Genomic DNA, 20,751 nt, shown 5'->3' on the forward strand with positions numbered 1-20,751 from the left:
GGTTCCTGGAGATATACGAGCAGGCACAATGACCTGTCAAATGTAAAACAGCGCCCTCGAGTGTACGGCATTGGCTAGTGTAATGAAATCTATTTGACGGTTGTCAAACCAGGGTTCAAGTGAACTACCGCCACCCACAAGACTGGCGAATGAAACCGCAGAATGGCAACAAATAAAATATCCATCCATTCATTTTCTAATCTTTATATCCCCACGATTTCTGCTGCCTTTGGGCAGGAGACGGTGTATACCCTGAATTGATTGCTGGTCAATCACAGGGGGAAAAAATCTGAATTTTAGTTTTTGATGTCGTCAATTCTGAAAGATTTTCATTTCCTATTGTTGTCAAGTTACACTTCTTAAATTCCCTAATTCCCCTATTTACAATTAAGATTATTTTTTTCAACCTTTCACAGCTCCAAGGCCAGCATATAAGCACTTGACTATCCTAAACAGTTTCGAAATGTAGTCCTTTCACATCCAAATACTTTTCAGTAGATCTGTGCAAAATATATATTCAAGTATACATTTTTGAAATGTCACAGTAGCGAACCATGATGTTATTGTGTATTTGGGAATTTTTTTCGTCTAAGACCATAAAAAAAATATTTTAGCTGTATTAAAAAAATAGCCACGAATATATGTACCTGTATATAAATATGAGACATGACATGAAATATTTTTTTTCATGTCATGTCTATTGATCCCTTAGAACAGAGATGGGCAAACTACGGCCGGCGGGCCACATAAGGCCCGTTATGCTTTTTAATCCGGCCCGCCGAATTTGCCCAAATTATAGTACAAACAGTGTCTAAAACGCATGACAAAAAATAGCGAACAACAGGGCAGATAACTGAAAAGTTGCCTGCCCCATTTTTCACAACTTTAAGCACAAATAAACAACTAATCAAATTAAAAAAACATTGTAACAAGTATAAAGTTTTTTTTAATCAAGAATGCACCTACTACAAATGCTACAATGCTTAATTTATGGTAAATGTGCATGGACGTAGATTTTGCTGCAGTAGTCGATTGTCATTGTGATGCACATTGCAACGTTTGCATTGCTTTCGATGAGCCACTAAGCCCCTTTCATAAGTCTCACGTACACTTTACAGTCACGGTTTAATGTAAATTTACGTTTTGTAGCGTCACATATGTTGTTAGCTTCTTTTGAATCTTTCTTCTGGGCTGAGGTTCTGTGCATCTATTTTGGAAAATGACATGCAACAAAACAAAACTTTATAACTCTTGCGAAAGTCCGGAAGAAAGAAGCAGGCTTCTGATTGGCTGCCGTGCCGAGTATGCAAATTTCAACTGCAGGTAGTCTATGTTTGTGTGCTCGGCGACGGTACACGTGGATTGTTTGCGCGTGAAGGCGAGAGCGTCAGTGAGGAGTTTGTTGAGCGCGCGGTCAGGACAAACCATCTATGATTTGGCGGAATTTAACACAAGTAGGTATTATTGAGCTTGAATATTTCGTTGTGTAATAATATGTTTTGAATGTTGAAAGTGATTCCATTTTTCTATAAATGTTGATTTCTTTAACTTTGCCCCTGCGATGGAAACTTATTAAAAACAGACGCAATCTTGATAAATCACAGTGCATATGTTATTTTAATCTATTTCCATTTCCTCCTCCAAGTATCTGCGAAATAGTATGTAAACGCCATATTCCTTGAGACAAATTTATTAACTGATCAGGGATATTTTTCACATTTGAAATAAATTGGGTTGTAGTGTTCTAACTGTGCTATGAGGTTTGTACATACTACATTTAAAGGACAACCGGCACCATTTTTTGTTTTTGTTTGCCACTGACATCAGAAAAACGTTTTATAGCATCTAAAATACCCAAATCAGGCAGGCTGATATTTTAGTTAAATGAAAAACACCAATAAAAATGACTTCAAAATGAATCCGGAAATGGTCAGTTTCAGAAGGTCCCACCCCCGTTGTTCGTGACGTCACGCCAAGACGTCTTGCCTTGCTCGAGAATCAAAACAATGGCTTCAGATTCGGAGAAGATGTTTTCTTGTTACTCATCCAGTTATGAATATGATTCAAATAGCTCTGAAGAGGAAAGCATAAATGTTTTCAATTGATTCAAGGAGTCCTCCCATATCAATTCGAGCCGTCAATGACAGCAATGTAGCACCCAGAAAATGCAGAAGATTGCGCCCAAGCTCCGTTGGAAATGGGCTGATTTGTCAGCTGGGAATTTGTGTCAGCGAATATCAAATAGTTGTCTTGGTGCAACACACAACGATTTACCATGGCGTTATTTATGTGTTTTCCTTCTAATTTCGCCATCAACACGGATCAACACGAAGTTTTCAGACCAAACAAAGTACCCAAAATGCATTGTATGTCGCTTTCTCGGTCAGGGGCGGTCCAAACGTGACGTCACATGGGGCTCGTCATCAACTCGAAAACAAGACTTCATGAATATTCAGCGCAAGTCTTAAAACGTAAACTATAGCTATATGCTGTGTAATCTTTGTAAAATACGCTCAGTCAAAGTCATTTGAAGTGATTTTATAAATTATGGACATAACTTGTTCGGAGTATTTCCGGCCCAAACACTCCCTCCAAATGCTCCTGGCCCTCTGTCAAATTTCAGAACCCAATGCGGCCCGCGAGTCAAAAGTTTGCCCACCCCTGCCTTAGAACAATTACATTTTTGGAAAATGAAGTGAGGAAAACGCTAGAGAGCAGTATTGCACAATCCAACACCCCACCCTGCCCCCATCTCCACATTTTATATTCATCCCTTGTATGTACTTTATAAGAATTCAGACTTGTAGCCATACCGTTCACCATTTTGGCGAAGGGCAGTATTTTTCACATTGGTTGAATGCTTTCCTATATCTTATAATTCATTTTTCATCATAAACTGCTTTGAATTTGATGCGATTTTACTGTGTGCCTACATTTTTCTGCAAGGAGCAATGTGTAAGTAGCATTTAGAACTGCTTGGCCCATTTATTTAGGATGAGCGTTCAAATCTAGAGCAATTTCATATTGAGCATTTCTGTCGATGTGACTTGTTTGTGTGCACATCATTAGAGCTCGGCTTTAGGTTCGCCTTACTCTTATTATTTTTGAGAATGAACTGCTTTTGCTGCCCTTCAACCACAGCCAGAGGTGTGGTTCGCCTATGCCGACCGATCTCCTCCTCTGGACTCGGCCTTAACAGTTCCATATTGAGGCAACAGTTGAGATGCACGGTAGTTAGCATGTAACCAACTCACATTATTCACAAAATTGAAGTTGTGCTAATATATTGTTTCTCTGCCCGAGTCATTCATTGTGAACAGATCCATTGTGCCCATGACTATGCGTCCCCAAATTAAGTTCCTGACAAGTTCATCATCTTTGATTGGGACACAAGCGTTTATCAGGAAGCTGTTAGGTTGATTGTTTTTAGTTATCATACATTTGCTTATGAAACATTATGATTGCAATGAAAGCTTATGCTTATAATAAAAATGCTCATACATGTAATCATGCATGTAATCGTGCATGTAATCACACATTCACCTTTCTTCTTCATCTTTCACGTTCCCACTTAATCATTCAACGAACTATACATTCAATGTTGTTGTGAAGTTTTTAATGTGTGCTGTGAAGATGTTACTACTCAGAAAGGACTGAATGAGAGAAGTGAAGACGAATGTTTCTCTTGCAACCCAGCTAATCTTCTTTTGGATGCCAAAGTGACCCAGCTGAAACGTTGATTAAAATAAAAGAATGTCCTGATTACGAGAAACTATCTACCAAGGCCAGTGGCTGATGTTAATAAAAGGGAAGGGGGTAGGAAGATTGTTTAGAATAGGTGAGAACGCTGTACTCTGTCTTCTCTATTCTCCTGACAAGTATAAAATCAATGAGACGTCTTCCCTCCTTTTTGTGTGACTTTTTATTATTTCTTGATTTTTAACTTTAACACAAGTGGTAAAAAAAATTGCCGCACAGTTGTATAGTGGCTTATGCCTAGGGTTTATTTTGATCGTACATTGTTTACTCACCCTCGTGAAATGATCATCAAATATCTCCGTAAAGCTAATCCAGAAAAAGTAAAAAAAAAGTCAAGTAAAAAAACACAAAGCCCAGTGACGAGGAAAATGCTGAAAACAATCAGTAATTTGGGTGATCTCAACACATGTTTGTGGGGGCTATTATTAATTTTAGTACTTACTTTTTCCTCCCCAGAAAAGTCCCGCAGACTGGGACGTCTGTTCTTGTTCTCATTCGGCCCATTTTGACTTTGCCAACTGGCCATGGTTCATTTGTGTACAAGCATTCATGACACAAAAAGTAACCATAATGGCCCCTGCTTGGCAATTATTTTCATACCCGTACTTAAAATGAATGAAAGTGCAGCAGTCTTAAAAAAAACAACTCATGCTGTGTCAAGACAAAATTCGCTGACCATTCAAATCAGAAGAATATTTTTACTCTTCATAGAAGACCAATCACAGCAAAACAATGATATTGAAAACCTGAAACACTGAATCAAAAAATGTCATTATCCATATACTGAAGAAAGAACAAAAGCAAGCATGAAATCTTGTTTTATTCTGAAATGAGTGTTGTTTCATACCCAAATCAGGCAAATTGAACTTGATGTATTTCTAAGCATTACTTCCAACCTGAAGCAGCTCTCAAAATGAGAATTATATTGTGCTTGTGGTTCTTGTGTTGACTTCACTCATTTCTTGATTGTTGATCTTCAGGATGATGCTTGAACCAGATGTCAAATAATGAAATGCAATTAAAATGCTTTATCAATACTTATACCGGTCAGTATAATCAATTACTTTTCGCACAATCCATCATGCCTGATGATGTAGTGGGTTTACCATTCTGCATTTACTTGATGACTACAGCAGCACAGAGGGGAAGACAATTCATAAAACATATAGTAGCAGCCATGACAGCAACAAATATTGTGGTGCACAAAAAATATCTGCACGTTTCTTTGGTGTTCCACAAAACATGATGATGATTGATGATGATGATGGTGATGGCCTGACAGGGTTCTGTATTTTCCTAAATGGACTTTTTGGGCGTGTGTAGCAACAAGCTTCAATAAAAACCATCCCCAACCCCATTGTTCAGATCAAAAAAAGCAACATGTAGAAGATGTGACACAGAAAGAAGTGAAAGAAGAAGAGTGAGGATGATGCTCATCTGTGGATTGGGTGTGGCCATCGAGTGAACGAGCCGCTTCCTCTTGGGCCCGTTGCAGAGTGCTGTGTTGCAGCAAGAAATGCAGACCGAGTTCAGCCTCCCGGTGCAGAACTGCTGGTAGCCGGAGGAGGCGATGAGGCACGCGGCGGACGATGCGCATGACTTCCGATAATGAATCCCTGTGAAGAGGGGGACAAGTCGGATTATTAATCTGCTGCCTGCGGAATCGGACCAGGTCTCTGATTTCATCCATTGCATGAAAGTCGAATAGAATCAGTCTGGCATGTATTTTTCAGTTCTTTCACCCTGTAGAGCCAAGTGACATTAAACCAGTCTAACATGGAAACGAAAGGTAATACAGTGACACCTCGGCCTACGAACGCTTTAGCTCACGAATTATTCGCCTTACGAACATTCAATTCGCGAGAATATAATCTTGGCATACAAACTAGTTTTTGGCGGACAAACCAAACCACAAAGCCACGGTGGCTGGCAGACTAGTTTTCCACACCCATTTCCATTGAGTGCAGACAGGGTTTCTTATCGAGCTGAGTACTCTTGCTATTATGGGACCGAAAAAGACCCCACCACAGGTTAGTGTTAAGCCGAAGAGGGCTCAAAAGAAATTTACGGCCGAGTAGAAGAAGGAGATCATCGAAAGTCACGAACGAGGTGTGCGTTTGTGTGATTTAGCGTCCCAGTACCAGTGCGCTAAGTCGACCATTGCTACGTGTGGCTAAGGGTGTTTCTGTGTTGTCTAAGCAATGGTTTCAGGCAATAGAGGAGGTTGAAAAACGTCTGTTGATTTGGGTTAACGATATACAGCTAGCTGGGGACCATGTGAGTGAGGGTATTATCATCGAGACAGCACGGCAACTTCACTCGGATATCATCAAGAGGCAACTACATCAATGACTATCACATAGGTAAATAAAACGACTTTATTATATAGTACAGTTTATTTATTTGATTACAATACAATAACATATTTATTATACATAAAATAAGGTATATTTTGTGTAGTTTTAAGGCTTATTTAGGAGAAAAGTATGTTTTATGGGGACCTGGGAACAGATTATTAAAGATTTTAATGGTTTCTTATGGAAATAATTGTTTGGCAGACAAACATTTCGCCTTACACACACTGTCTGGGAACCAATTAAGTTTGTAAACTGAGGTATCACTGGATTTGTGTTTCTTTGTTTTATTAAAATGTTTCTGTGTCCACCCAGGCAGGGTCATTTTACACCCGCCGCTCACCGAGCGATTTCAACCAGATGCGACTGAAACAGAAAATCGCAAACACATTGCAGCCATCGACTAACCGTCACCCACATACGAATCCACCACATTAAAAAACTGAAACCCTTAGTGCTTTTATGAGAGGAAAAAAAATGAGGCATCCACACATTATTTTATTGAAGCACAACATAGCATAAATGACAATGAAATACTGGAAGGCCTTCAACATTTTTATTAGAATAATAAAAGGAGCGGAAACGGGTGAGAAGAAAGGAGAGAGAGTAAATATTTGAGAGGCTATTGGCCTTTGTAGATGGCACTCATGCATTTCGGCAACAAACACTCAATAAGCTTTGCTTTGAAACCAACAGTGCAGATGAAATTCTACATACTCTTACGTAGTATTGTAAAACATGCACATACTGGATATAACGAATTCGAAGCAGGCTTGCGCTTGCTTGATAACCATTTTTATTGTGAAGAACCATGCAATTACAACATGTCACTTTTTTATTTGCTGTTCTATTTGTGGAATTATGAGATCGGCGTTAAGGTTCAGCTGTGATTTCAATTTTGCTTGACATCATTGGACACTCATTGCCGAGGCACATCGCGACAGTTCAGTCGTGGTCACGCAGTGTGTGGCTGGCCATGAACACAGTAAATGTTCAGCCTCGTCAGCTCAAGCTGAGCGTTCTATTCATACTAATCGACAAATATGACATACAAGGTTGTTGCATTGTCAACAGGATGCAGTGGGAATTGTCACTCACCATCAGGTTTGACAAGCACCTCCTTTTGGCACATGTCCTGCACGTTGACAGTGCAGTTGACAATGTACTCGGGTGTTGAGCAGTCTTGTTTCATCTCACACTGGTAACACTGGATCTGAAGGGCGTCTCCTGCAAACGTACCAAACAAGGGAGGATGGTGAAAGAAGAAAATGATTTCTTCATCAAGGAGCGGATGTATTCAAGGGTTGGCCATTATATAAATACTGCAAATATCCCCATTGTGGGACTATTAAGGCTTTCTAATTCTGATTTTAGTGTGGTCTGGGAAATGGTTTGGATCCAGGATTTCCCCTCCTGCTTTTGATACAGTTTTTGACTTTGCAAAATGATGTTTAGTTTTTCTACGTTTCTTATGCACGCGTGTTAATGACAAAATCAAGTCTTTTTGCGGAACCAAGAGGGTGTACTATTTGGTGCATTCTTTGCCCAAATGTGATTGTATAGTTACAGTGTGCTTTGTGTGAAATCTGCAGTAAAATGTTCTCCCTGTGCTTGATTTTCATCAGATGCTAAGTCACAAATGGAAAAAAACAGGAAAAAAACATTATAGTGATCATTAGTGTGAATGAAACTTAGTGTTTTTTCTGTGATGTTATTTTTTCCAGGCCCAAATTGCTGGTGACAACCATGCCAGGGGTGTAACCCGCTTCTCAGCCTTAGTCACCAAGGAAAGCTCCACAGTTTGCAAAAATAAATGTCGCCATGCACTTATTTTAGCAGTCTGCCTCCTTTTCACACTCGAACGCCCTCACTCAGAGTATTCAAAGTCCGCAAAGGCCAAACATAAGGTATGTCTAAACAAAACTAATGGAGTTTTCCCTCTGCTGCACTGCAAGCTTGACATCACCTCGAGCTGTTGGGGTGGCGGGTGGAAGAGGAGTTTTTTTTTTTGCAAAGGATGCTGAGCGCATAATGATGGCTGCGTCCATGATATGAGGGAAGGCCGTAAAATCACATCGGTGGTATTTTTAACAACCAGTTTTAAGAATGTCGGTAAAGTTTCATTCACAATGCAAACAAAAGGAAGTTGACACACCGCCTAAGGGAAGTGTCACCACATACGTCACCCTGTAAAGAGAAACATTTTCCTGTCGACTTTCAAACCAGATGAAGCCTTCGTGATTGTTTTACCACAGAAACTGCAGTGTTTCAAAACAGACAACAGACAATATATTCTGTGCAATGCATAACAACATGGATGAACCCAGAGAGTCGACTCAAATTAGTTTGTCTAATGTGAACCAATCATTGAAGCAACATCAATCAAGTCAACCACAGCACATCTGCTCATTGGTGTAATTATGGAAAAGGTGGAATCCATTAATCTGCCAAGTTTGTGACTGATAAACACAACCTAGCACAACAAAACACTAGTGAATGGCTCCATCCGTCAGTTGGGATCTGATTGTGGTTGCAAGCAGCTTCTTATCATTTCACAGGGACTCTGTCTTGCTGGGAGGTAAAATGCAACTTATCAGCATGAACATAGCATTCGATTAGTCAGATGGGATGACTGTGACTGAAGAAAAAGATGCTATGTGGGTCTTTGCATCCATCTTAAGCTATCGAAAGAAAAAAAAAGACAGAAAAAGATGAAGAAAGATAAAGCAAGAAAGCAAGCAAGCAAGAAAGAAAGAACGAAAGAAAGCAAGCAAGCAAGCAAGAGAAAAAAATATATGTTGTGATCTTTGTTAAAACATTTCAAGAGTGACTTGCATTTTGAGAAAACTTTGTCATAGCTGCGCATGAAATATTAGTTGGTATGCGTTTTACGCACAGTATTGAAGCCATGCGTACAGGTGACAACCAGTTTTGGGCACATATGCCAAAGGGGCATTGCTCAGGATGACTTTTCAAAATGGGTTCTGGATAATATTATTCATACACAGGTACAGATTAATAATAAGATATAGTTTCCCCAGAGCAAGAAAAAAAAAAAAAAAAAAAAAAAATATAAAAAAAAAATATATATATATATATATATATATATATATATATATATATATATGTGTGTGTGTGTGTGTGTGTGTGTGTGTATTATATATATATATATATATATATATATATATATATATATATATATATATATATATATATATATATATATATATATATATATATATATATATATATATATATATATTTCTTGCTCTGGGGAAACTATCTTATTATTAATCTGTACCTGTGTATGAATAATATTATCCAGAACCCATTTTGAAAAGTCATCCTGAGCAATGCCCCTTTGGCATATGTGCCCAAAACTGGTTGTCACTTGTACGCATGGCTTCAATACTGTGCGTAAAACGCATACCAACTAATATTTCATGCGCAGCTATGACAAAGTTTTCTCATAATGCAAGTCACTCTTGAAATGTGTTAACAAAGATTACAACATCAAAACAAAATTTTAGAATCAAGACGGTGCGCGTGGCATGTAAATAAAATAAAAAAGCAAAGTGTGCCCATACCTGCGTGAACCAGGACTCCAAAAAGAGTCGCCAAAACGAGCAGCCGCATGTCTCCCGGGAGGGCATCCGAACGGAAAAAGTTGCTCAGAATGCGGCCGCCGGGTCGAAACGCCGCGGATGAAGCGCGCACACGCTCTCGCTTGTCAGCATCATCCAAGCTGGTTGGGGATCGCGGCCGCTACTGCGAGTGCGCGGTGAGCGCAGGAACCTTATAGAGTATCACGTGACGGAGTCGCGCAGCATGCCGGCATGAACGCTGTTTGGTACTTGTCTTTTAAGTTTTCCATAATCGCGCTTGAGCTATGAAAAGGGTTCTCACTTTTTTATAGCATCTAAATGGCATCGTCGCGTGGCTAAACAAATTGGAGCCCTGGGACCATTATTTGCCTCCCGTCCACTTTTCAGCAGCGTGGGGCATATGCATATTCAAAGAGAAGATTTGACACGGCCGGCAAATGCTATTTATAAAAAAAATGGTGGAAGAGGCGTGGTGCAAATACTGTGCGACCTCCCGAACAGCCTTCAAAAGCCCCGATGGGTTTGAAGGCTGGGGCCAGGTGTCACGATTTCAGGCGTGGTGAGCTGGTGAGTTTGGTGTTTTCACCCTCAGTCTTATGTTGTTACCGGGAAGTTCAATTGATTGTCATGGAAAATATATATTTGATAATATCCCAAAATAATCAGAAAGTTGCTGTGAATGTGCACTAAAATTATTTAATCCAAACATGTACATTGGATTGGATTTGCCTTCATTCTCGCAGTGGAGATATATTCATTTCACAGCAACAAAACACATGTACATGTACATCATGTCGTTAAATGATGCAATTTTTTTCATGTTTTCATTTATCCAGACCGCTTTATCCTCATTACGGTCGCGGGGGTGCTGGAACCTATCCCAGCCATCTACGGGTACTAAACGGGGGACACCCTGAATCTGTTGCCAGCCAATTGCTGGGCACACAGAGACAAACAACCAGTCACTCTCACACATAGGGACAATTTAGAGTGTTCAGTCAAAGTGCCATGCATTTATTTTTAGAATGTGGGAGGAAACTGGTGACCCGGAGAAAACCCACGCGGGCCGGGTAGAACATGCAAGATCCACACAAGGAGGCCGGACCGGGTCTTGAACTCACAACCTCTGCACTGCGAAGCCGGTGTGCTAACCACTCGAATACCGGGCCGCCCTCCATTTTTTTTCATCAAAATAAATAAATGAATAGGGTTAAATGCTTTAAAATGCGTGAACACATTTTAATCACGTGCAAACGAAAATTAACTCATTCAATGACATTCACAAATTTATTCGGGAATTGAAAATATGACGTCGAGTGCCAAATTGCAAATTTGCAATTTGGCAAATTTGTTCGGGTTTTGTTTTTTCATGATTGGGTTCCGATAAAGCGGTGGCCATGGCCTCTGGAAATGTTTTTCTTTTCCATAAGGAGGCAGATTTCCCTTTTCCCATGTTAGTGCTTTGTTCCAGCTTTAGCCATTGTTAAATTGCAATACAAACCAATATGTATTGCATTGTATTTTGGACAGCTGGCCTTATTTCAAGCTCATATAACTTCACACTCATCTAATTTAGGAATTAACTTTTTTTCTAGTGAAAGACGAGCGTCTCAGGTTTCTTACACTGTATTGAATGTTTATGTAGTTCTAAAACTCAATACTCTGTGGGTCCTAGAATTCGAGTGACAATGACAAAAACCCTGGCACTGGAGTGAGTGGACACATTTTTGCACGTCTGGCAATGAAAGGGTTAAATAATTTTTTAAGTTAGTTTCCCAACCCTTCCTATAAGAAAAAAAATCTCACACCAATTGTTCTTTCATTCACAATACATTGCTAGCATACATAGATGGACAAAGATGTCCTTGTAATAATTAATCACTGGCTTAGCCTATCAGAGATTTGCAATGCCTTCAAATTATAGTGCAAGACCATACAGCAGTTTAATAAGACCTAAGTAGGCCTCGCCATGGTTGACTAAAGAGGCTGGAAAATGTACTCACTTCCTGAAATGCTGTATTGAAAAGGAATTTCATATTGCAGATCAATAAGGTCAGTTGACATCCTGCATGTTTGCAGCTGGAAGTTGTTATTTTTGCATGTTTTTAGAATCCTATTGTTCCACAAATATGTTGGCTGAATTTGTCTGACTTCAGAGACATCTGACTTTAGATGCAGGACTGTCTTTTTTACACTTATTTGCTGTTATGTTTGTCTTCAGTCCAGCATTAACTTAGGTGCTAAGATAAGAAAGAAAAATCTCTTCCTATCTACCAGCGTTGTGATATCTGTGGTCTTGCTCGTTCCAGAAGGACCAAATTTCTCATTAGATTGTGAAGGTGTGTTTGGAGTAGAGTACACATCACAGTGGCACTGATAATTCAGTCACCTATTACCCTCTGCAGCATGCAAGGAGAAACTCGAACTGCCAGACAAAGGTACAATGAACCTTCTGTCGCAGAACCAGATCAATTCATGCAAGGATATTAGGCAGATTATGCCACACAATCACCATGATGAAGATTCACTAATTGCATTTATTCAAGCTTCATAATGAAGCATCATGAGACTGCTTCCTTGGAAATCCCTGTGCGCTCTTGGCGTGAACCGTCTCCTGTTGACAGATTATTAGGAGAGAACTGATTACAGGCATAGCCCCTTTGGGGTGCTTTCACAGCCTTCCTGAAAGACAAAAGTGTACACATGCTGGGACAGAAAAACGTCCTCACACTTGGTTCAACCTGAAAATATTTGTCATATTTATTTAGGAAATAGTTACATAAAATAGAGCATTAGTGTAATGGACAAGATTGCACACAGTAATAATTAAAACAATGAATAGTTAATCATATTTACCCAAGTAACACTGCTGGTAACCATTCCCAAGGGAACATTTAAGGAAAGAGGTGAATCACACTATAGTCCGACAGTACAAAAACATGGGTATAAATACTCGACACCTATAGAAAAATACACAAGCTCTCCGCACACACACGCACACGCACACTTTCATTTAAAAAAAATTGCGACACAAAGTCTGATGTGTTGATTAGCACCAGCTGGTCAAGTTCCAAATAGGAATTTGGCATGACATTACCGATATATGTCTTTGAAAATAAAATATTTTAGCTCTTCTTTTGATCAAAATAAAGATTTATATTCACACAAGAACCCCAAAAGAATTCAATAAGACAAGGAACAAGCCATTTTTAAAAGCTCATTTGAACGATTGGCAAAAAGAATGAACCGGTGTATTTTTGTGTGCATATTTGCATATATGAATTAGCAATGCCCCTTCCGATATTAACTTAGACACTTTTATTGACAAAATAATCATGGATCTGAGAGGTGAGGTTTGGTTCAGATTTGCTTCAGAAAACCACACGCAAGAATAACTCTCCGTCACGGAAACGGGGAAACAAATTATTGGCTGGGTTTGTATGCAAGTCAACATCTTCCTCATGGCACAATCGATTTGAGTTCAGTATGTTCCCTGAGCTACCAACAGTCTGTTCATCTGCGCTAAAGAGGAGTTTTTAGGAAGTAAATAATAACTTCCTCATTAGTCTCAGGAAGATACGTGCCAAAAGATGTCAATTTTGTTCCTTCAGAACATGTTGGAAGACACTTTTAAGAAGTCAAACCATGTGTCCCCTTCTTTGATATTGGAAGAACACTTAAATTAAGAAGAAAACTGATCCAGGTGCCACGTAAAGGGTCATATAGCAGCAGATTAAATGTCTTGGAAGATCCAAAGCAACTGCCAGTATCGTCATTAACTCGACCCTCCCCCCCCCCCAAAAAAAAAAACAAAAACAAAAAAAACAACAGTGTAAACCCAAAATGACACCCACCACAAGTTGCAATGAGTCACACATTGCTACCATCAAACTACTGGTTTGAGCTTTCCGTCTCTAAGTGCTTTTTGGTTGGGCTCTTCATCAAGAGGTGAGGTGCAGGATTGCAGTCACTCAAATCAAAGTTGTCTATTCCCAGCCGCCACAGGCAGCGGGAACACTTGCAGCAGTCAGTCAATCTACGCTGCTGGACACCCAAATGATCACACATTGCGGAGAGGGCGCGGGGGCTCTCGTACATCGTTGGAGAACTGGCTGGTGCAGGATGAAAAGCTGCCATAAAGCGAGTCACTGAAGAAGCCTACTGGATCGGCGGCAATCTTGCTTGAGAAACGGGACGAGGACGGTTTGTCCACTTTGCTGCCACGCAACACCTCTAACCTCTCACCATGGGCGCCGGACTCTTTGCGGACGCTCGAGCTGCTGTGATTGAGCTTGTTAAGTGACTCCAAGGTGACACCCAGCGTGTCTTGCTGTTTGGGGCAGACGGTCATCTTCCCCGGCACAGTTTCCTTCTGCGGGGAGACAATCAAATAAAATCCTCAGATCTAGTCACACGCCAAATGTTATTCAACGCATTTAGGCTCAAGCACATGTTGACATCCTTTCAGGTGCTTTGGAAAGCAGATTGAAACAATCATGTTCTATCTTGAGAGGCCAGCAAATGGAACCCGGGAACAAAACAAGGTATTTTGACGGTATTGAAAAACTGCTTCGTGGATTGGATGCTGGTGGTTGAGATGTTTCAGAGCAGATTCAAATATGTACCTTTGAGACATTTTACCTCCCTTAAAGCCCTGAACAACAAACCAAGGCATGAACACATTGATTCTGCAGCAACACATCTGACAATGTTGGCTTTTACGGATGGAATTCAAACTACCAAGAAGGGTAGGAATTGGCCGTTTGTGTTTATCTCATGTGTCACTGTAAATGAGCATACATACTGAAATTAATAACATTTAAAGGACAACCGACATCACTTTTTTGTTTCTTAACTGACATCAGAAAAACATTTCATAGCATCTAAAATACCCAAAACACGCAGTATGATATTTTTATTCAAATGCAAAACACCAATAAAAATGACTTAGTGTCCAAAATCTGCAAAAAACTGAGCTGCGAATTGGGCATTTTCAGAAAGTCCCGCCCCCAGATGTCTTGCATTGCTGAAAAATCAAAACAATGGCTTCTGATTCTGAGAATATGCTTTCTTGTTACACATCCAGTTATGAATATGATTCAAATAGTTCTGAAGAGGAAAGCATACATGTTTGCAATTGATTAAAGAATTTATTCCGTGTCATTTTGAGGCAAACGGGCGAGGGGGAATGTCACACCCAAAAATGGCGACAAGCTCCCGTGAGTAATAAATCAGCCCGTTTCCACAGGCTGATAAATTCCTTCCACGGAGCTTGGACGCCCTCTTCTGGCGGCTTTTGGGTGCAACACAAGGTTTTCAGACAAACAGTACAGCAAAATATATTGACGTGATGGAAGGACTGCTACAATGTGTGTTTTTGTCGGTCAAGGGCGGTCCTTTAGTGACGTCACGTACGGACTCGACACCAACTTAAAAACAAGACTTCCTGAATATTCAGTGTGAGTCTTAAAACGTAAAATATAGCTATATGTGGTGGAATCTTTGTAAAATACGCTCAGTAGAAGTCATTTGAAACCATTTTACAAATTATGGACACAACTTGTCCGGAGAAGTCGGTTGTCATTTAAAGTGATGCACATTTCCGTGTATATTACATTTCGGAGTCTGTGTTGAAATCTAATGTTCCCTTTCCATTCCCCATGCATCCTAAAATTTCCAGAGACACTTAAATACTCCATGCTCACTGTGGAGCCGATGCGTGTCGATTTGTTTTCTCTTGCTTTGAAGCAAAACAACCAGAAATGTCTTTAACTCAGTTGTCCTTCCGGCATTTTTACTCCCCGCCAACAAGAATAGGAAAACGTGTACGACTCGGTAAGAATAAAGCGAGGGACAGTCCAACGAGAGGACCGATGATGAGCTGAAAACCGAAGCGAGATGAAGAGAAAAGAAAAACATTCACAGGACGACAGCAGGAGACACATTACTTAAAAGGATGACTCAAAGGAAAAGGGAGAGAAGACGTTAGCACGAGTGTCAGGTGCTGTCGGGATGATGAATGAGAGGCCAACGTGGGTCAGGAGGGCTCTGATGGGAGTCACCGAGCTTTGCATTGCTCTCTTGAGTGTTTGTGGAATGTTATTAAGGGAGCTCAAATCACAGATCTTTGACACCAGCCACCAAACTTTCCCAAAGTGTCATCGACGGCAATGGTGTGACCCTTCCGTGCCACAGCAGGCCTGGGTGTGAATGTTGAGGTGGGGCAAAGATGCTTGCTATGCACTGATTGGATTCTTGGTGTAAATAAAACTCGATGATCTCTTGCATCAATTTCTACGCAGACACTCATTTTGACCTTTTGTAATTTGTGACCCCTACTAGCTATTATTTTGTTGCAGTCGATATACTTTTCCTCGACTACTTTGTCTGTTGTGCTGTGCATTTGGTGAATTTGACATTTTGCACATTGCTTGAAAGTGCCTGCAACACTGCTGCACGGCTGATAGAATTTCAATAAAGTTTGATTTAATTTGAAGTCATTTCGCTTGAGTTCACCAAAGGTCACAATAAAACTCACAGAACAAACTCAAATGTACACAAGTGTTGAGTCAGACCCACCAACCCCTGCCCCTTCATCCCCCAACTCAGAATATAGATCTTTGTGTCAGGTCTGGCATCGGGGTAGTCGAGGGTAGCTCGGCTGTCCTGCGGTGGCAAGCTGGAGGCCATTTCACGGTCTCTGGTCCTCATTTGTCATTGAGCGTCATTAAATAAGTCTGGGCAAATATACCCTGACACGAGATGGCGAGTCGATCGAAAGCAATTAGGCAGCTTTTGCTATGAAAATCTCCTGACGTACGAAAACCTTGGGGTTTAAGCACTCACGCTGAGTATGCCTCTTGTGTTGATGGGTGTTTCTTGGTGCAACAGGTCATACTGACTGATCCTCTTGCTGTCTTTCTCCAGTTGAGAGAACATATGTTGGTCATTAAATGCAAAGTTCCCCATTGTGGGACTATTAAAGGCTATCTGATTCTGATACAAGTCCATGATCGACTGTGGATCCTACGCATTGTCACTCATTAGTGTCTTTTCACGTTGGTCTAATGGAATTGGGTGCGTGTACACAAATCAAGTTCTGTATGTTTCAGAAGCCTCGGTTCAATCATGCAGTGAGGAAAACTGGGAAGTTCCTCACCATTATCGAATGGTTAGCATTTACACTATGCATCGCTAATTGCCATTACCGAATTCGTTTGTTCCAGCTTGTGTAAAAAACAGAGTTTGAGAAGTATTCCCAATTTACTTCATTGGATGTCTGAAATTCTAACTTCCATGTTTTCTAAAATCAATCGCTATTTCTGATGGTTGGGTGCTGACCAGAGTTAACTGTCTTGCTGCAGTTGATCCCCGAGCTCTGCAGCGCCCTCAAAGTCGCAGGTCGCTCAAGTTCGGTCTCAGTATCGCTTCCGTTGTTGCTGCCCAAGTATGTACACATTCGCAAGGCTCGCTCCTAAAGTGAAAAAAATGCATGACACATTTAATGTTTAGTCATTCAGGTAAACTCACTTCCAATCTAGGTAAAATTACATTAGGCACCTTATTCAACAACGCAGTTAAATAAACACACAGTATGAATGTGAACAACACAAAAGAAAATCACCCCCCCCCCCAAAAAAAAAAAAAAACAAAAACAAAAACAAAAAAACATCTGCTTTTGAGCTGGACAGAACCAGCAGACCTGTGTACTTTTCTGGTGTCAATAAACTTACGGAAGAATTCTCGTGTTCCTTTATTTTCATCTTGCTCCTAGTTTCATCGTCTTTGTCCTCATTTGAAGCTGATCCACTGCTTCGTGGGGTGAATAGGCTCAACCTCTTTATCCTGTTTGCACCTACAAATCCAAAGAATAAGTCAATATTTAAATAGATTGGTACTGATCACATTGTTAAATTTTAGATCATTTCAAAAATGACAAAATAAAATATTTCCATTTAGTGCCTGAGTGGTCCCTTTGCTTAAAACAATTATGCATGAGCCTAAAAAGGATTAAGGCATTGATGTTTTGTTGCACAGCAGTAAGACAGAGCAACTGTAGCTGTAAAAGCTTTTTTCTTCAAATTAAGTAAATTAATGGAGCTTGAGACATTTAAACATTTAAACAGCTTCTTCCCCCAAGCCATTAACTCTTTGAACAGTAGCCCAAATTGAACTATATCGTGCCTCTTTGCAATTTTTTTGATGATGATACTAGTGCAGCCTGTTCGACCGGAAACAAATTCCTTGTGTGTTCTACATACTTGGCAATAAAGATGATTCTGATTCTGATTCTGATTGACTCACCAGCAAGTTTGGGCAATCGGGTCTGGGCATCCAGGGTGGAACCACTGCAAGTAAGGGATGGGTCTGAGAAAGAGTGACACAAGCCTCCGGGAGCAGGTAGGCATGTGGTGGGTAGGGAAGGCATTTTGACATAAGGGTGTGAGCTGTCTGGAAGAGTGGAGGGAGGCTCAGCTTGGAGCTTGGCAGTCACACCATCTGGGCTGGAGTCGCATTTGGGGATGTGCCGTCCACCGGCTCGTGTGACAGAGTCAGGAAGGGGGAATGTGCCAATCCCACTATCCAGTGTTCTCATTTGGCAGCTAGAACCTAAAGTGACAAGGAAATGTGACAACTAGGGGAAGCACGGACCACCACACAGGAAATGAAACTAGGGCTTCACATGCAACGGAAGGGCTGGTGAGAGTACAAGGTATCTGTGGTGGGTTTAGCCGTCGGTACAGAAGAGAGAGGAAAGAAAAACATTTGGATCATGTTAAGACGAATAAAATGTAATAATGTGTCAATGCATGGCCAGAAATCGATGGCGACAACACAAGTATATGTACCGTGTGTGTGTGAGTATTAAGATTCAGGGGACAATAAATGATCAGATCAACACCAATCAATTGAGCAAAACCTTTATCCAAAGAGACTGAAAGTTCTTTGTACAAAATCTGCTCCATTTGAAATATTCAAAACAAATAATTTGCTGAAGTTGTTTTGTGTGCACCATTAGGCATTTGACATCTACACGCACGTGCATCACCTGCGAAAATCATTTGATGTAAACATGCGCCGCTGAACAGCTTGTCGTTTGACGCACATTTGCTATACTGCATCAAGAATCTGAACAAACACAGGGGACGCAAGTGCGTGTTCGGGAGGTTGTGAAGGGCTCCTTGCATGTCCAAGGGAAAGCACAGCCATAGATTACTAAGTCATATAATCGAATGCCAGACTTGACGGTTCAAAATGCCCTCTATAAGCAACATATAACAATTCCACAGTAATTCTAGCCTGAGGCAACAGCAACTGGACGTAATGTAGTTTTTCATGAGCTGCTATCACGCCCAGGCTGCATGCTTGGAGGCAAGAAAGCAGGTGTGATGATAGTTTCACTGTCTGATGATTAGTCTGTATTTATTTTGAAGTATTTATTGTTTTTGCGCTCCAGACCATAAAACTTCTCTGAGTTGGGACTTGTATTTGGATGTTTTAAAGCATAATTCATTTTAGACATAACACAATTCTGAGAGTTCATCAATCACATTTGCATTTAATGTTCGGATTCACCCTTGCTTTTAACATTTGTTTCACCCGGAGCTTTTAAGCTCCATCCCTTTTCTTGGCCTTCTCCCACCCACCTCTCAATTGCTCATCACTTCTGTATCGTTTTGCATTAAGTCAGCCATGCTTTTAATTTATATGAATAAGCGGCAGACAGCAGAATATTGGTCAAATGGAGGTTTGTCTGACTGGAAACAGTTTACAATCTTTCCATCATCGGCGAAACTTTGAAAACGTTGCTTTAATAAACATAACAAAAAAAAACATAATAATACAGAAGCCACTCAATCATTATGACCTTTAAAGCTAGATGCCTTAGTTACAAACACGCTGTAAATCGGGTGAACAAGAGTCTCTATCACACTGCAATAATTACAAACATCATGGCATCCAGGTTAATACATTCAGTTTGTTCACCATTTCATTGTTTGCGAAGACATTGCCACGTATCACCTGGCCTAATATCGGTATCAAACATAACCTCGGCAGAAACATAAACACTTACCCATCATGTGGTCTTGACCCATAGCATCTGACCTGCGCCCTTCTTTGTTGTCACCCCTCAAGTTGAGCTTCTGTGTCATTAAGAGGGTCTGTGAAGTCCAGATAGCAATGTGACATCAGTGTGCAATTCCTAGATGGTACTTTCATTGACAACAACACAGTCAATTATATGTTAGCTATAATTGGGTTATTTGGGCATGAGGTGGGAAAAAAAAGAATCAGAGGTCAGAAAGTGTCTGTCCTTTGTGCTGTTTTGTGGGGAGAAGAGGAATGGAAGGCTCACGGAATGATATCAAATGGCCCTTTGTCAAATTGAGTGCTTCTGATAAGGAGACTCATCAGCGCTATCAAAAGTCCACATCAGGATTAAATTTCCGACGTTATTCTGCGGGGCCCTTTTTTGATTGCTCTCTGTTAAATCTCTTTTTTTATTGCTTTTAAAGCTCCGAAGAAGACCCCACCAATGTTTGCTATTTGAACTCACTGATAATCTATATTAACATTGACCAAATTCTTCATGTTCATTTAAAAAGCATTATTTAAGTATAATGTGGGCCCTGTCGGCTTTCTCTCAAGGCCTACTGGCCTTGAGAGACAAATTCCTTGTGTGTTCTACATACTTGGCAATAAAGATGATTCTGATTCTGAAAATGAGTCGTATTCATCCAAACAAAGCAAAATATCCATTTACAGCAGCATCGGGACAGATCTGTTTGTCTCCTTTCATCTCAAAACGCTTCTTGGATGTGACGATCACTGTCGGCGATGCACTGACTAAGTTTCCTTTTCCAGCAGTCCTGTGAAGAAACAATATTTGATGTTTATTTCAAAATGTTTTTTTCAGGCTGCTTAAAAAGTTGCCTCGTGTGTGTTTAGACAAAATGACAACAACTACGAAGTTATAAAAGAACAAGAAAAGAATCTGTTTTTAATTAAAAATTGTAAAAAACAGATCATTG

At 40.3% G+C, this 20,751-nt stretch overlaps 2 protein-coding genes across 2 annotated transcripts in view; both read right to left on the reverse strand.

Annotated features, from left to right (window-relative positions):
• Positions 1-4,443: 4,443 nt before the first annotated feature.
• LOC148903376 (ly6/PLAUR domain-containing protein 1) lies at positions 4,444-10,110 on the reverse strand. Its single transcript, XM_088997040.1, has 3 exons — positions 9,701-10,110; positions 7,212-7,340; positions 4,444-5,375 (listed from the first exon to the last, which is right to left on the reverse strand). The coding sequence occupies exons 1-3, from the start codon at positions 9,747-9,749 to the stop codon at positions 5,092-5,094; spliced, it is 462 nt and encodes a 153-aa protein (XP_088853166.1). The 5' UTR covers positions 9,750-10,110; the 3' UTR covers positions 4,444-5,091.
• A 3,761-nt stretch (positions 10,111-13,871) lies between these two features.
• LOC148903377 (nck-associated protein 5-like) overlaps positions 13,872-20,751 on the reverse strand; it is a 93,249-nt gene continuing 86,369 nt past the window's right edge. The window contains exons 16-21 of the mRNA XM_089015838.1: positions 20,484-20,589; positions 19,794-19,881; positions 18,023-18,328; positions 17,452-17,573; positions 17,060-17,192; positions 13,872-14,090 (exon numbers count right to left, since the gene is read on the reverse strand). Coding sequence (XP_088871964.1) covers positions 14,014-14,090; positions 17,060-17,192; positions 17,452-17,573; positions 18,023-18,328; positions 19,794-19,881; positions 20,484-20,589 — 832 coding nt within the window. The 3' untranslated portion in view covers positions 13,872-14,013. The remainder of the gene's footprint in view (positions 14,091-17,059; positions 17,193-17,451; positions 17,574-18,022; positions 18,329-19,793; positions 19,882-20,483; positions 20,590-20,751) is intronic.

This window comes from Hippocampus bargibanti, linkage group LG01 (genome assembly GCF_051943395.1).
Source record: "Hippocampus bargibanti isolate YZ-2025 linkage group LG01, ASM5194339v1, whole genome shotgun sequence".
In the NCBI taxonomy this organism is placed as follows: domain Eukaryota; kingdom Metazoa; phylum Chordata; class Actinopteri; order Syngnathiformes; family Syngnathidae; genus Hippocampus; species Hippocampus bargibanti.

Coding starts and splice junctions, on each gene's coding strand:
- LOC148903376 (XM_088997040.1), bottom strand. CDS start 9,749: ATGCGGCTGCTCGTTTTGGCGACTCTTTTTGGAGTCCTGGTTCACGCA. Junction 7,341..9,700: donor TGGAGTCCTGGTTCACGCAG/GTATGGGCACAC, acceptor GTACGTTTGCAG/GAGACGCCCTTCAGATCCAG. Junction 5,376..7,211: donor GGTGCTTGTCAAACCTGATG/GTGAGTGACAAT, acceptor CCCTCTTCACAG/GGATTCATTATCGGAAGTCA.